Source organism: Protomyctophum bolini, assembly GCF_963924005.1.
Source record: "Protomyctophum bolini genome assembly, chromosome: 6".
NCBI classification, from domain to species: domain Eukaryota; kingdom Metazoa; phylum Chordata; class Actinopteri; order Myctophiformes; family Myctophidae; genus Protomyctophum; species Protomyctophum bolini.
In genome coordinates this window covers 41,178,654-41,194,618 of record NC_137867.1, presented here as the reverse complement: position 1 = coordinate 41,194,618, position 15,965 = coordinate 41,178,654, and the positions used below count along the sequence as shown (strand labels likewise).

The 15,965-nt window shown below is 46.5% G+C and overlaps 1 protein-coding gene across 1 annotated transcript in view; it reads left to right on the top strand.

Moving 5' to 3' along the window:
- Positions 1-15,965, top strand: part of cux2b (cut-like homeobox 2b) — a gene marked incomplete at its 5' end in the record, with an annotated part of 156,170 nt that overhangs the window by 105,688 nt on the left and 34,517 nt on the right. Inside the window, 3 exons of the mRNA XM_080767058.1 lie at positions 11,115-11,255; positions 12,702-13,041; positions 13,485-13,561. Of these exons, the coding sequence (XP_080623184.1) occupies positions 11,115-11,255; positions 12,702-13,041; positions 13,485-13,561 (558 nt within the window). The remainder of the gene's footprint in view (positions 1-11,114; positions 11,256-12,701; positions 13,042-13,484; positions 13,562-15,965) is intronic.

Sequence of the window (15,965 nt, the reverse complement as noted above, 5' to 3'; positions counted from 1 at the left end):
GTCATTAATACAGAACCAGGACCTTACTGTCATTAATACAGAACCAGGACCTTACTGTCATTCATACAGAACCAGGACCTTACTGTCATTCATACAGAACCAACCAGAACCTTACTGTCATTCATACAGAACCAGGACCTTACTGTCATTCATACAGAACCAGGACCTTACTGTCATTCATACAGAACCAGGACCTTACTGTCATTCATACAGAACCAGGACCTTACTGTCATTCATACAGAACCAGGACCTTACTGTCATTCATACAGAACCAACCAGAACCTTACTGTCATTCATACAGAACCAGGACCTTACTGTAATCCATACAGAACCAGGACCTTACTGTAATCCATACAGAACCAGGACCTTACTGTAATCCATACAGAACCCAGAACCTTACTGTAATCCATACAGAACCAGGACCTTACTGTAATCCATACAGAACCAGGACCTTACTGTAATCCATACAGAACCAGGACCTTACTGTCATTCATACAGAACCAGGACCTTACTGTCATTCATACAGAACCAGGACCTTACTGTCATTCATACAGAACCAGGACCTTACTGTTATTCATACAGAACCAGGACCTTACTGTCATTCATACAGAACCAGGACCTTACTGTCATTCATACAGAACCAACCAGGACCTTACTGTCATTCATACAGAACCAGGACTTTACTGTAATCCATACAGAACCAGGACCTTACTGTCATTCATACAGAACCAGGACCTTACTGTCATTCATACAGAACCAACCAGGACCTTACTGTCATTCATACAGAACCAGGACCTTACTGTCATTCATACAGAACCAACCAGGACCTTACTGTCATTCATACAGAACCAGGACCTTACTGTAATCCATACAGAACCAGGACCTTACTGTCATTCATACAGAACCAGGACCTTACTGTCATTCATACAGAACCAGGACCTTACTGTAATCCATACAGAACCAGGACCTTACTGTCATTCATACAGAACCAGGACCTTACTGTCATTCATACAGAACCAACCAGGACCTTACTGTCATTCATACAGAACCAGGACCTTACTGTCATTCATACAGAACCAACCAGGACCTTACTGTAATCCATACAGAACCAGGACCTTACTGTCATTCATACAGAACCAGAACCTTACTGTCATTCATACAGAACCAGGACCTTACTGTAATCCATACAGAACCAGGACCTTACTGTAATCCATACAGAACCAACCAGGACCTTACTGTCATTCATACAGAACCAGGACCTTACTGTCATTCATACAGAACCAGGACCTTACTGTCATTCATACAGAACCAGGACCTTACTGTCATTCATACAGAACCAGGACCTTACTGTAATCCATACAGAACCAGGACCTTACTGTCATTCATACAGAACCAGAACCTTACTGTCATTCATACAGAACCAGGACATTACTGTCATTCATACAGAACCAGAACCTTACTGTCATTCATACAGAACCAGAACCTTACTGTCATTCATACAGAACCAGGACCTTACTGTCATTCATACAGAACCCAGAACCTTACTGTAATCCATACAGAACCAGGACCTTACTGTCATTCATACAGAACCAGGACCTTACTGTCATTCATACAGAACCAGGACCTTACTGTCATTCTTACAGAACCAGGACCTTACTGTCATTCATACAGAACCAACCAGGACCTTACTGTCATTCATACAGAACCAGAACCTTACTGTCATTCATACAGAACCAGGACATTACTGTCATTCATACAGAACCAGAACCTTACTGTCATTCATACAGAACCAGAACCTTACTGTCATTCATACAGAACCAGGACCTTACTGTCATTCATACAGAACCCAGAACCTTACTGTAATCCATACAGAACCAGGACCTTACTGTCATTCATACAGAACCAGGACCTTACTGTCATTCATACAGAACCAGGACCTTACTGTCATTCATACAGAACCTTACTGTCATTCATACAGAACCAACCAGAACCTTACTGTCATTCATACAGAACCAGGACCTTACTGTCATTCATACAGAACCAGGACCTTACTGTCATTCATACAGAACCAGGACCTTACTGTCATTCATACAGAACCAACCAGGACCTTACTGTCATTCATATAGAACCAGGACCTTACTGTCATTCATACAGAACCAGGACCTTACTGTCATTCATACAGAACCCAGAACCTTACTGTAATCCATACAGAACCAGGACCTTACTGTCATTCATACAGAACCAGGACCTTACTGTCATTCATACAGAACCAGGACCTTACTGTCATTCATACAGAACCTTACTGTCATTCATACAGAACCAACCAGAACCTTACTGTCATTCATACAGAACCAGGACCTTACTGTCATTCATACAGAACCAGGACCTTACTGTCATTCATACAGAACCAGGACCTTACTGTCATTCATACAGAACCAGGACCTTACTGTCATTCATACAGAACCAGGACCTTACTGTAATCCATAGAGAACCCAGGACCTTACTGTCATTCATACAGAACCCAGGCTGTCATTCTTACAGAACCAGGACCTTACTGTCATTCATACAGAACCAGGACCTTACTGTCATTCATACAGAACCAGGACCTTACTGTAATCCATACAGAACCAGGACCTTACTGTAATCCATACAGAACCAGGACCTTACTGTCATTCATACAGAACCAGGACCTTACTGTAATCCATACAGAACCCAGGACCGTACTGTCGTTCATACAGAACCAGGACCTTACTGTAATCCATACAGAACCAGGACCTTACTGTCATTCATACAGAACCAGGACCTTACTGTAATCCATACAGAACCAGGACCTTACTGTCATTCATACAGAACCAGGACCTTACTGTCATTCATACAGAACCAGGACCTTACTGTAATCCATACAGAACCAGGACCTTACTGTAATCCATACAGAACCCAGGACCGTACTGTCGTTCATACACAAGCCTTCATTTTCAGGCCCGTTGAGAACTCTACCGCTGGTTTCTGTATGAACTGCAGCTAGAGGGTGACAAACGGTGCATGTGTGAGTACCAGGACACCATTAATTAATAAGACGATTTTAAAATGTACTCTAAAGACTATATGACTAAAAGAAAAATCAAGATTTGCTCTCGTTCCGCCAACGCGCGGCGCCACCTCTCTCTCTCCCTGGTGTTTCTCTGACGGCGTCTGGTCTGTTTGAACGCCAGGAACGGGAGCTCCTGTCGCCATGGGCGTCGCCCCGAGTCTGACGCTCCAGGTGTTTGCTCTTCCTCTTCAGCGCGCACGCACGCACACACACACACACACACACACACACACAGTGTCTCCTCCCTCAGGATGCGGCCCACACCTCTCTCACCCCCGTTCGCTCATCTTGCCTTTAGAACACGGCTCCTTTCATCTGAGCGGGGAGCTGTGTGTGTGTGTGTGTGTGTGTGTGTGTGTGTGTGTGTGTGTGTGTGTGTGCGCTCAGAATACAGCCCTCAAAGTGTGTGTGTGCGGCTGTGCGCTGCTGGGGGCCTACGGCAGGTCGGCTGTGTGTGTGTGTGATCCAATCCAATTGTGGCACGTTTTAAAAAATAGCAGATCGGCACTCGGTGCCACGCTATACGAGCTTGTAGAGCTGCTATTTTTCAACAGCTAAAGTTTCAAATAGTGGTTCAAAGCTATATGAGGTGACACAGATGCGTCTTCAGGTCTAAATGGGTTAAAAGTTGATCATATCATCGTATACTGTATACTGTTGTGATTGGTGACAAACGGTGTCTGCATGTGAGTGGACTGGAGTCAAACACATTAACGTGATCAGACACGGTGTCCTGTGGGCTGTGAGGAGATCTGAACAGCATGATGCTCTTATATACAGCAATAGAGGGTATATATATGCGCATGCATAAAGTGAATGGGAAATCCAGTGGCAAAAGTGAGTTTAATGTTGTTTAATGCAATCTGATAGGACTTTTTGTTTGTCTGTTTTGGATGTACGGGCTATCAAGGCCAGAAAATAGTTTTTTGCCACTCAGTAGTAAGCATTCCCACATAACTTCCGGGTTTGATGAATGATGTCACGCGCATACAGTATACCCTCCATTCAACTTCATACAAAAATGCAGAGAGAAAAGTTGTCCATAATTCTCTGCTTGTCTTTTTCCAACGAGGAGCAGAGCCTGCGAGCTATTATCGTTGAGCGCTTTTATCATCGTTGTGCAGCCGAGCACCTCTATGGTGGTCAAGAGATGAGACGGTATATACGGGAGTGTCGTGTTGTGTGCGTGCCAGCGTGTGTGTGTGTGTGTGTGTGTGTGTGTGTGTGTGTGTGTGTGTGTGTGTGTGTGTGTGTGTGCGTGCGTGCCAGCGTGCGTGCGTGTGCGTGTCAGCGTGTGTGCGTGCGTGCATGTGTGCCCTCGTGGCCGTAGTATTATACGAGATGAGAACGTAAAAAAAAAAAAAAGAAGCTGATGGAGAATGAAAGCTCTCTGGGCGGGCGGGATGAAATTATGCACGTGTGATTAATATAAGAGCAGTAATAAACAAAGGCCCAGGAGATGTTTGAGGTGCTTAATAATGCATTATGTTCATAAAAGAGCCAGGCCTCTCCAACTGGTCCCTGGGGTAGAAGACCCCACAGGGACCTGCATGCATGCGGGCGTAGTGTGCTCTTAAAAGAGAGCAGTGTGTGTGTGTGCGTGTGCATGTGCGTGTACTGTGTATGCGTGCATGTACTGTGTACGCGCGGTGATCTGATGATGGTGGGACTGAAAGTAATGTGAAGCCTATAAATTGATCTAAATGAGGGATTTCATGGTCTCTAAATGAATCATTTTTGATGTGCTACATGTATTTAATCAGTCGACGTTTGGAAATCGCAGTGATTATATCCTCAGAAACGTAATGATTGTGTAAATGCAGGTCTAAAGAGGAGTGAATAAGGCAACAGTATAGCCTTCTGAAAGGTCAATGCTGGATGGATGCCTTTTTTGTAGATAAAGGACCACTTCACCACTTTTCAACCTATCTTCATATAATAAGTCCTCACTAATAATCATGAACGAAATGGCGCAATTTCTTTCTACTCTGTCTGTGTCTCATATTAGGGCTGTGGGTAGTTCAGAAACCGTCTTCCAGTGACATCAATGGGGAATACAAGCTAATAAAAACTGCAGGCTTTCTAGTCCTGAAAAGTTGCAATGCGAAAATGGAAGCCATCGTTCTCACAATAATTAAAATCTAATCATTTTTGTAAAATAATATTGTTTCAAAAATAATCTGCCTAATGATGACGGTTTCTAAACTGCCCACAGCCCTCCTATGAGACACAGACTGAATAGAAATAAATCGTGCCATTTTATCATGATTATTAGTGAGGACCTATTATATGAAGATAGGTTGAAAAGTGGTGAAGTGGTCCTTTAAGCTCTTCGTATTGTTCTCGTCTGTAACGCTTTTCAGTCAAAATGAGAAGAAGGTCGTTTTTCTTTCTCCATCTTCTTTTTTTTGCGTGTATGATTTGATTTCTCTTATAACTTTTCTCTGGTGGCATCCTTTTTAGTTTTGTTGCTACTTACCTCTGTCTCCACAATCTCGTGTAATGCTTCCTATGTCCTTCAGTCTGTGAGACAAAGACATTGAACTGAAGCAAAGGAAAGTGTGTCGAGAGAAACTTTTGCCGTACAACTTTTACAACAAGTGAAAGTATGAAAGCCAGCGAACTTCACTGGCCTCTCTGCCCCGCCTCCTTTCTCTACATCAAGGTATAAGCGAGACGCTTCGTTTCCGCTCGCTGGATATCAAGTTCTCCTTTAGGACGTGCCGTTATTTCTATCAACCTAGTTTTTTTTTAGTCCACGACGACAACAATGTGACGACATTGTTACTGTTTATTGCAGCAAGAACCATGTTTATGGACCTTGAAGTCCACTCAGAGAATGAGGGGAGTGAGGAGGGGGAGAAAACACACACACACACACAAAACAAGTCTGTTTTGAATGAAAAGAAAAAACCTTGAAGCACAGCCTTGTAAATTAATTTGTTCGTGTTGTATGATGGGAACACAGCTGGCCTCATTAACATGCGCACAACAAATAATTATAGCAGGGGTTTTTTCTCTCTCTCTCTTTCTCCCACTCTCCAGCCAGCTAGTGCTTGGCTAATGGGCTTGCTGGGTTAATTATGTCAGAGCGTAATTACACAGGGCCCAGGGAGAGGTAATGGTGCGCCCTGCTGAGCCCACACCGCCTAATGATGGTGTATCGCTGACAGGGCCAAGACGGACCGCCCCGACACACCTGCTTGTCTTGCCCGCGCTCGCACCCCTCCTCCACCCCTACACCACCCACCTAGACGGACGCGCGTCCCCCCCAAACCTGTCCACTCTCTCTTTCCCCTCCGTTGCCCCTCTGACGGGCATATTCCGTACATTTACCTCCAGCATACAAGCATGCCGTCTCTGGTCTGGACCGGAGCGGGTGTTGTCTTTGGCAGCACATTTAGATTTTAGTTTCATGTCGTAGTCTTTTGAATAGTTTTCATTTAGTTTTAGTCACCTGGAATGTTTTGGTATTAGTCTAGTTTTAGTTGACTAAATATCATACGATTTTAGTCGACTAAATCTACAGTTGAGTTGAACAAAATGTATTTCGGCGGGCCTTGATGCCGTCATAATGACTGTATTTTTTGCACTTGCTCAAAATAGCCGATCTACAAGCCTACAACGCGTCGCGCTGCGGGCTTGTAGTTCGGCTATTTTCAGCATGCAACTAATTAGTAAAATGTCTTATACTGGATCTCTTGTCCACTAGTCCCGTTAATTACTAACATTTTAGTCAAGTTTTTATTCGTTGACGAAATTGTCAGTATATTGAGTCTTAGTTTAGTCAACGTAGCTTAGTTTTCATTTAGTTTCCATTCGTTTTCGTCAGTGAAAAAAGGTCGACGAACATCTTTCGTCTTAGTTTTAGTCGACAAAAACAACACTGGACTCGAGAGGCTTTATAGTCGCAGTGTTGCACCCACCACCACCGCACACTGTCTATAGGTTGAAGGTTCTCTCACTGCATGCCCCCTTCTGTGAGATGAGCAATAGCAGAGAAACATGGGCCCACCGGCCAACAATACCAAGCACAGCACAGTATGGTGGGAGATCTTATACTGACTACCTCTTGGCCAAAGTGATGCAACTCCAATATCAATGTATACAGTAGTTCAGTTTTCTACAAAAAAAAAGACCGTATAGTGTAATGCTTTACCAGTTTGCATGTTCTCCCCGCTCGTAGCGATCTACAAGCTATGAGCTTGTAGATCTGCTATTTTTCAATAGCTAAAGCACAACATAATGCTAACGCCAAAACACATAAGCGAATTAGCACAACACCCCATAGCCCAGCCCAATGCAATTCATTGAGGGCTTATGGTAGGGGAAATAGCCAATAATGCGCTTTTGCACAAAATAGCACCTGGACCTCTTTGGTGGGGCCGTAACTACAAATAAAGGTAAGAAAGCCTTCTAGTATGGAATTCTCCTTTTAACACATTTAGTTAGTCAAATCAATCCTAATTCCCAGTTGTTTTTCCACTAACCTTTGAAGAATCACCCGATAGTGTACGTCGCTACATTGCACGGGTGCCTTAGAATAACGCGATCGAGTATCCTAAAATGTCGGAAAATATTCCATGATGGCCAAGTGACAACAACAAGGAAAAATACAGCCGCTCGTTGCACGCCGCCATTGTCCATCTAGCATTGGAGAGAGATTACCCAGCGTGCCCCAGAAGCTAGCGAGACCTGTTTTTTTTTGGGGGGGGGGGGGGGTTCGGTCGTGTGATCCATACATGTTGACGTGTCACAAAGTAGCCACGGAAAACCTCTTATGTCTCATAAGTTATCGAAAAGAGGCCCAATAAAACAAATACAACCTCGGGCTACTCGGGTTCGGCAGGCAAAGACTAGATCAAGTCGGGTTTAGCGGTCAAACTCTTTTAACATTGGTCAAACTATTCTAGCTTGTTTGTGATTATAGTTGGATTTGATGCCAGGGGGGACCCTGGATGACCGCTCCTCATCAGACTGTCCGATGGACAGATTCGGACAAGTGGACAGATGTGAGTTTGTCCAGACTGACCTTCCTCGAACCTCCTCCTCATCGTCTCTCTATCTCTCTCTCTCCACTCAGACACATCTCACTACAATCTCTCTGTCACTTTGATTCATGTGGAGATGGACCTGCGTTTTCACCGCAGAATATGATGTATTAAATGTCCTGTGATTTATTAAAGCCTCAATGAGGTGCTGTTCCCGCGATCCGTTATCCTGACCTCTGGGTAGACGTCCAATCAGCCGTAATTAAGATAAGGGCCAGATTAAAAAAATTAACTGTTTATTTGCACGCCGGGCGTGTACTGTGGATAACACTAATAGGTCGGTCGTGTTTTATATCTTGATCGGGAGAAGATTATGTGCACTAGAAACTTGTCATAGACTGGTTGGAGAGTTTTTACTGTTGGTTTAGGAGGGTTATGCTGCAAGAGTGACCACAGGAAGTTTGTGTTATGTTTGAAAAAGGGGGGTAATCTTGATTCACGTTGATTATCAACTTCTGAAGCAGAGTCTGAAGGGATGCACCGAAAGGGAAATTCTTGGCCAAAACCGAATACCGAATATAGGAAAAAGTTGGCTGAAAACCAAATACCGAATATCCGAATATGATTAATCTATTTATCTTTTTTCCTACCATTGCTGTCATGGCCGTTTTAAAGCTACCTGGTTTATGGCAGAAGAAATGGTTATGCATGTGATGCATGTGTGCATTATGTTCATTGTTTAATGTTTTCCATAATGTTTCTCACTTTTATGACAATACTGCCATAACACTATCTATCTACCTCTACTTACCTGCCTACAGTATGTACGTACCTATACCTACTTAGCTGTACCCTTCTACCCGGTTTAGGTTTGTTGAATTTGCCGTTTGAGTTGGTGTTATACTCAAAAATAATTTGCCAGCCATGCCTATATCCTTCCATATCAGCACTCTTTCTTGACTCAACCTCGATTGCAGATCCCAAGACATCGGGGAGTAACCCGCTGCTCCTCCTTTGACGGGGTTAATTTTGTATACAGACTTAACTTATATCCCTTCACTTTAAATTTGACTTCTCTTCACTCCCTTGTCGCTGATTGATAATCCCGGCTTGTCCATGTGTGAGAGATCCCTTACTATAATCTCTGTCCTTTGATCATTAAAAGTTGAAAGGATATATGGGAAAGAGGCTGATAAAGTGATTTCTGTGACAGTGGGTCGATGAAATAGCAGTGCTTTAAGTCATCCTGTTTGTCTTAGACGAGCTGTGCTCTTAATGGTGATGTCCCTTGTGACTGATGCAATATCTCCAGAGCTGGTGTAACAATGAACGCAGACTGCGTTTGACTGTAAACGGTCCTGGGAAAAATAGTTCAATCAGTTATGGCCCCAAAAGTTTCTTCCTCCCTTTTTTTTTCTGATGAAAATGCAGATACGGCAATGCACGGCAACGCAATGGCGAGTATTTCAACAAATTGCAATAGTTTACAAGTTGTGTTCGTTTGTGTGTTTATTTCTATATTTCTATGTGCCTTTTGGATATGTGTGTATTTCCGTTGCCCTTCTGGATGAGATGTGGTATTCTCTCGGCGGCGCCGGAGTCTGGCAAAGTTCACAGTCGTCCGTGGGTTTCAACTTCTCTGTGAAAAGTCACTTCAGTCACTCGGTGCCCCCACACACCCGCGACGGAATCTGATCGGTTTCTGCATAGAAGAAGTCTTAAGATGAGCGGATGAAAGCTGTGCATGGGAGTAAAGTTTGTGCAGCAAAAGCAGTGATTTCCCCCCGTCTTTAAGAGTTTTGAAGGGCTGCTGTGTGTGTGTACGTGCGTGCGTGTGCGTGTGTGTGCGCACGGTGGCTCCCCCCCCCCCCCTCCTCCTTGTCAAACGGCTCCCCTGAGCCTCCCTCTCTGTGCTTTGGCACTAGAAGTCGCCTCCTTTGGTGTTCGGCACAGGCAGGTACACAACAGGAGCAGTTCTCTCTCTCTCTCTCTCTCTCTCTGAGCTGTTGAACTTTTCGGGAGGGGGGGTGGGGGTGGGGGGGGGGGGGTAGGAGGAAAAGGGAAAAGATTAAAAACAGCCCTGTGATGTGGAGTGCCGAGCCGCCCTCCCGAGAATTCCTGGCATAATAATTTAAATGATCAAATGATACAGAGGAGACTTGTTAGCTGAGAAACAGCCTCCTAGTTGGCCCCATGGGCCCGGTGCTGCCGCGCATGCATTGCAAAACAGCTCCTCTGTTGTGCTAAAGAATCCCGCTTCTCTCTCTCTCTCTCTCTCTCTCTCACTCTCTCCTTCCCTTTTCAGGAGCTGACTTTTCCCATACTTTGTTGGATTTACCTAGGTGTATACTCGGGACTTAAGTCCCTGTCATATTTCCGTGGCAATCTCTTTGTGTTTCTGTGCGTGTCATTTATCAGCGTTGCAAGAGGACTCATTAGATCTGATCTGGGTACATTTGAAGCGACGGAACTGCACTCTGCGTGTCATTAGGTCCAGCCTGTGAGACTTTCAAAGGCAAGCCGAGTCGGTCGGCAGGGGAGAGGGAGTGGAAGAGTCACTCTTTGGAACCCGAGTCTCAGTGGAATAGTCTCTACTACTGTTGATACTGGCACGCTGAAAAGCCCTGTAATGTGCTCTTTACTTAGCAAGCACGCACACACACACACACACACACATGTTCACACACGCACACACACACACACACACATGTTCATACACGCATGTACACACAGGCATGTACGCACGCACGTCAATACGGAGTATAAGTTTTCCTTTTCTTGAGAAACACGCTGTACAAATCGTACACACCTTTATATCTTCTTCGTTCATTTAAAGGGGTTTGTATAATGTGTAAAGTTTGTGCAATGTACTCTCTACTCACACTATAATGTATTCCTCTTTGTGTGTGTGTGTGTGTGTGTGTGTGTGTGTGTGTGTGTGTGTGTGTGTGTGTGTGTGTGTGTGTGTGTGTGTGTGTGTGTGTGTGTGTGTGTGTGTGTGTGTGTGTGTGTGTGTGCGTGCATGTTCACAGACCCAGCTCCTGTGTTGGAGGCCACACACACCCTGGAAGAGAGACTTGAGCAGATGCAGAGTTCGGCCCCTGACAGTGAGGCCCTGGTGAGAGAAATCACTGGCTTCTGGAGGAAACACCTGGAGTGCCTTGAAAAGACAGGTCAGATCACAACCGCACACACACCACTGACAGCCTAATGGACATTTATTTTCTTTTTGGAAGCACAGATTAAGTGGCTCTTGACTCCCAGGGCTATTCAACTAAACCAGGGGCCGGACTGCCTGCCCGAGCTATTAATCTTATACACTCTACACAACGCAATACAGCCTTTTAATAGCTGCTTATGTCAAAATTTTAATTACCTTTTTTTGTATTCAGACAGCCAGCAATTAGTAAAATGCTCCCCAAAGATTGTTGTCTCTGTGACACATCTAGGGGCCACAATCTGCATTCAAAGATGTTTCCAGTAGCGTTGTCATTGGTCAAAAGAAAACCGGTCGAAATGACTAACCAATCAGGAAGTAGATAGGCAACCAATGACAAAACGATTATGCTACCCATGTATCGTGCATCCTTTACTTAAAACGCTTAAAAAACACACATGCACAACATCTTTTGAGGTTAACCTTGGAAATACAGGCCAGCTTGCATGTTGCAGAGAACAATGAAATAACCCACTCAGACATGAGATGATGCAACCTGATAGGTAGAGTATTGCCAGACAACGGGCTCCATTTCCATAAGGTCCTCCTGGCTGCGTCTGCTTATGTAGCGCGCTCTCGTCACATTGCTCGTTTCGTGCACACGCCCGCGGGCGACTATAGACCTGGATTGTGGTGAGCTTGTGTGTGTGTGTGTGTGTGTGTGTGTGTGTGTGTGTGTGTGTGTGTGAGTGACTGGTATGCAGAGCATGAGTGCTCCTTTTAAGCAAAGCCCTGAGTTTTTCAACCATGCAGTTTTCAGTTCAAAATGCAATTTTTGTCTTGCTACATTTTCTGAAATAGCAGTATGAATTCCTCCAGCTGAGTGTTTCTCTTGGTTTGGGTCACAGAGTCCTCAGAGCAGGAAGCTGAGTGTTTCTCTTGGTTTGGGTCACAGAGTCCTCAGAGCAGGAAGCTGAGTGTTTCTCTTGGTTTGGTTCACAGAGTCCTCAGAGCAGGAAGCTGAGTGTTTCTCTTGGTTTGGGTCACAGAATCCTCAGAGCAGGAAGCTGAGTGTTTCTCTTGGTTTGGGTCACAGAGTCCTCAGAGCAGGAAGCTGAGTGTGTCTTGGTTTGGTTCACAGAGTCCTCAGAGCAGGAAGCTGAGTGTGTCTTGGTTTGGTTCACAGAGTCCTCAGAGCAGGAAGCTGAGTGTGTCTTGGTTTGGTTCACAGAGTCCTCAGAGCAGGAAGCTGAGTGTTTCTCTTGGTTTGGTTCACAGAATCCTCAGAGCAGGAAGCTGAGTGTTTCTCTTGATTTGGTTCACAGAGTCCTCAGAGCAGGAAGCTGAGTGTGTCTTGGTTTGGTTCACAGAGTCCTCAGAGCAGGAAGCTGAGTGTGTCTTGGTTTGGTTCACAGAATCCTCAGAGCAGGAAGCTGAGTGTTTCTCTTGGTTTGGTTCACAGAGTCCTCAGAGCAGGAAGCTGAGTGTGTCTTGGTTTGGTTCACAGAGTCCTCAGAGCAGGAAGCTGAGTGTGTCTTGGTTTGGTTCACAGAGTCCTCAGAGCAGGAAGCTGAGTGTGTCTTGGTTTGGGTCACAGAGTCCTCAGAGCAGGAAGCTGAGTGTGTCTTGGTTTGGTTCACAGAGTCCTCAGAGCAGGAAGCTGCGGCGTCATCAGGGACATCGTCACAACAAGAGGCCCAGCAGGTGTCCAAGCTTCCAGCCAGCCTAATGACACCCAACAGCACATCAGCCCCGATGGCTCCGGGTTCCCCAGGGCAGAACCACCAGGACCACTCTGATGGGTGAGTAAGAACCATGTCTCCCTTTTTTAACTTGGTTGATAAGACAAGCAACCCATGCAGTCTCACTCCAAACTCGTCACAATTAAGTCACATGCTTGGTCATGGACTCACTTTTTAACACACAGGGTACGGGACGGGGTAGATTTGAAATAAAATCTCCTTTGTTTTGTTGACATAATATTATCAGGTGGTTGTTTTCACACCTCTCAACAAAACTGTCCACCACTCTGTATTCTGTCTATGAATCAACCTGCTCATTCACATTTGTCATTGATTTAATTCATTTCATTGGACATTTTAGATTTTTTTTTTTAATACAATACACAAGAGTTCATTAAAGTCACATACTTGTATATCAGTCCTACTTGCTATAGGAATGCTACCTTCCGAGTTAAATGTGTGGAGATGAATGAACTGACACATGAATATCATCTCCCATGCAGGGAGGAGGCTGACACAGATGTCCGCCTGGCTGACAGGCTGTCGGAGGCACAGGAGAGGATCAAGGTTCTGCATTCATGTAAGCAAAAGGCTGTGCATTAACTTTTTTTAATTAACTTTTTAAACACCCAGCCGGCAATGTCAGTCTGCTTCTCCTTTTTGAAATGTTGTAATCCTGTCAAGGCAGACAGGGAACCCAGAAGCAGACAGAACAGACAGGGAAACTGGGTAGATGCAAAAACTATAGAGTCTTTATTCACTCCAAAACACAGAAGTTCAAGGCAACGTTCAAGGCAAAAAATAGCTTAGTCCAAAAGGTCCCAGGTTCCAGAAAATAATACTTAGGTCTTCGTTGGAGCTGCGTGGAGAAGTGGTCAGGCTGGCAGGCAGGTACTAGTACAACAGCACAGAGGTGTGCACTGGCCGTAGGGGAATTATCACTGAGCACTGTGTGCCATCACAGCCAGGTTTAAGTTGCCAGCCAGGTGATTGCCAGATGGGGACCAGCCAGGCAATCACCAGGACACACCTCTCCACAGATAGAATGCAGCTCCAACCTAAAGGACATAGAAAATAACAGTTAGAACAGACAGATCATCAAGCTGCCATGACAGTACCCCCCCCTAACGGGCGCCTCCAGGCGTCCCACCAGGTCGACCCGGGTGCTGGTGATAGAACTCCCGGATGAGAGCAGGATCGCAGATGTTGCGCCGGGGGACCCAGCAGCGCTCCTCAGGCCCATAACCCTCCCAGTCCACCAGGAACTGGAACCCCCGGCCACGGCGGCGAACATCGAGCAGACGGCTCACAGTGTAGACCGGGCCACCATCCAGCATCCTGGGAGGAGGAGGGGGCGGAACAGGGGGGGACAGAGCACTCGTGACCACTGGCTTTATACGAGAAACGTGGAACGTTGGATGAATACGAAGGGTCCGGGGCAGCTTTAGGCGGACCGCGGCCGGATTAATGATCTTGTCGATGGGGAATGGTCCAATGAATTTAGGAGACAGCTTACGGGACTCTGTCCGAAGGGGCAGATCGGTGGTCGACAACCACACTCTCTGTCCCAGTCGATACTTAGGAGCTGGAGTCCTCCGTCGATTAGCATGTGCCTCATTTCTTCGGGAAGACCGCTTAAGGGCGGCACGAGCAGACTTCCAGGCTCGACGACAGCGGCGAAGGTGGGCCTGAACTGAGGGCACGGCGATGTCCCCCTCCTCAACAGGGAATAGAGGAGGTTGGTAACCAAGGGAACACTGGAAGGGGGACATGCCAGTAGCCGTGCTAGTTGCCGAGTTGTGAGCATACTCAGCCCACACAAGCTGAGACGACCAGGTAGACTGATGCGAGGATGCTAGGCAGCGTAACGTGGTCTCCAGTTCTTGGTTCCATCGCTCAACTTGACCGTTGGTTTGGGGGTGATAGCCTGAGGACAGACTAACCGTGGCACCCAGCTCCGTGCAAAAGGCCTTCCACACTTGAGAGGTGAACTGGGGACCCCGGTCCGAAACGATATCAGCCGGAATGCCATGAATCCGGAATACATGTTGAATCATGAGGCCGGCCGTCTCGGTGGCAGAGGGGAGCTTAGGGAGGGCAACGCAGTGGGCAGCCTTAGAGAAACGGTCAATGATGGTCAAAATAACAGTGTTCCCATCGGAAGGAGGCAGACCGGTGACAAAATCCAAAGCAATGTGGGACCAAGGGCGCTGAGGGATCGGCAGCGGGCGAAGGAGGCCTGAGCTGGGTCGGTTAGAAGTCTTATTCTGGGCACAAACTAAACACGCCGCCACGTAATCTCTGCCATCCACCTCCATGGAAGGCCACCAGAAATGACGGTGGAGAATTTCAAGGGTGCGGTTCCTCCCAGGGTGGCAGTTGACCCGGGAGGCATGAGCCCACTGGAGTACTCTGGAGCGTACCGAGTCAGGAATGAACAAGCGACCTGGGGGACCAGTGCCTGGGTCCGGCTGGGTGTGTTGGGCCTCCAGAACAGCTGACTCGAAGTCCCAAGTGAGCACAGCCACAACACAGGAGGGGGGCAGGATAGTCTCAGGCGGAGCAGTGGCCTCCTCCGCAGCGTACTGACGAGACAGGGCATCAGCCTTGGTGTTCTTGGAGCCTGGGCGGTAGGTCAGGGTAAACAGAAAACGTCCCAGGAACAGGGCCCACCTGGCCTGACGTGAGTTGAGGCGTTTCGCCGTCTTGAGGTAGGCCAGGTTCTTGTGGTCCGTCCAAACCACAAAAGGATGTTCAGCGCCCTCGAGCCAGTGTCTCCACTCCTCCAAGGCAAGGACTATGGCAAGAAGTTCACGGTTCCCCACATCATAATTCCTCTCAGCAGCATCGAGTTTGTGGGAGAGGAAGGCGCAAGGATGGACCTTCTGGTCTGAGGCTGACCGCTGGGAAAGGATCGCTCCGACCCCGACATCCGAGGCATCGACCTCCACAATGAACTGCCGGGAGGGGTCAGGCTGAACCAA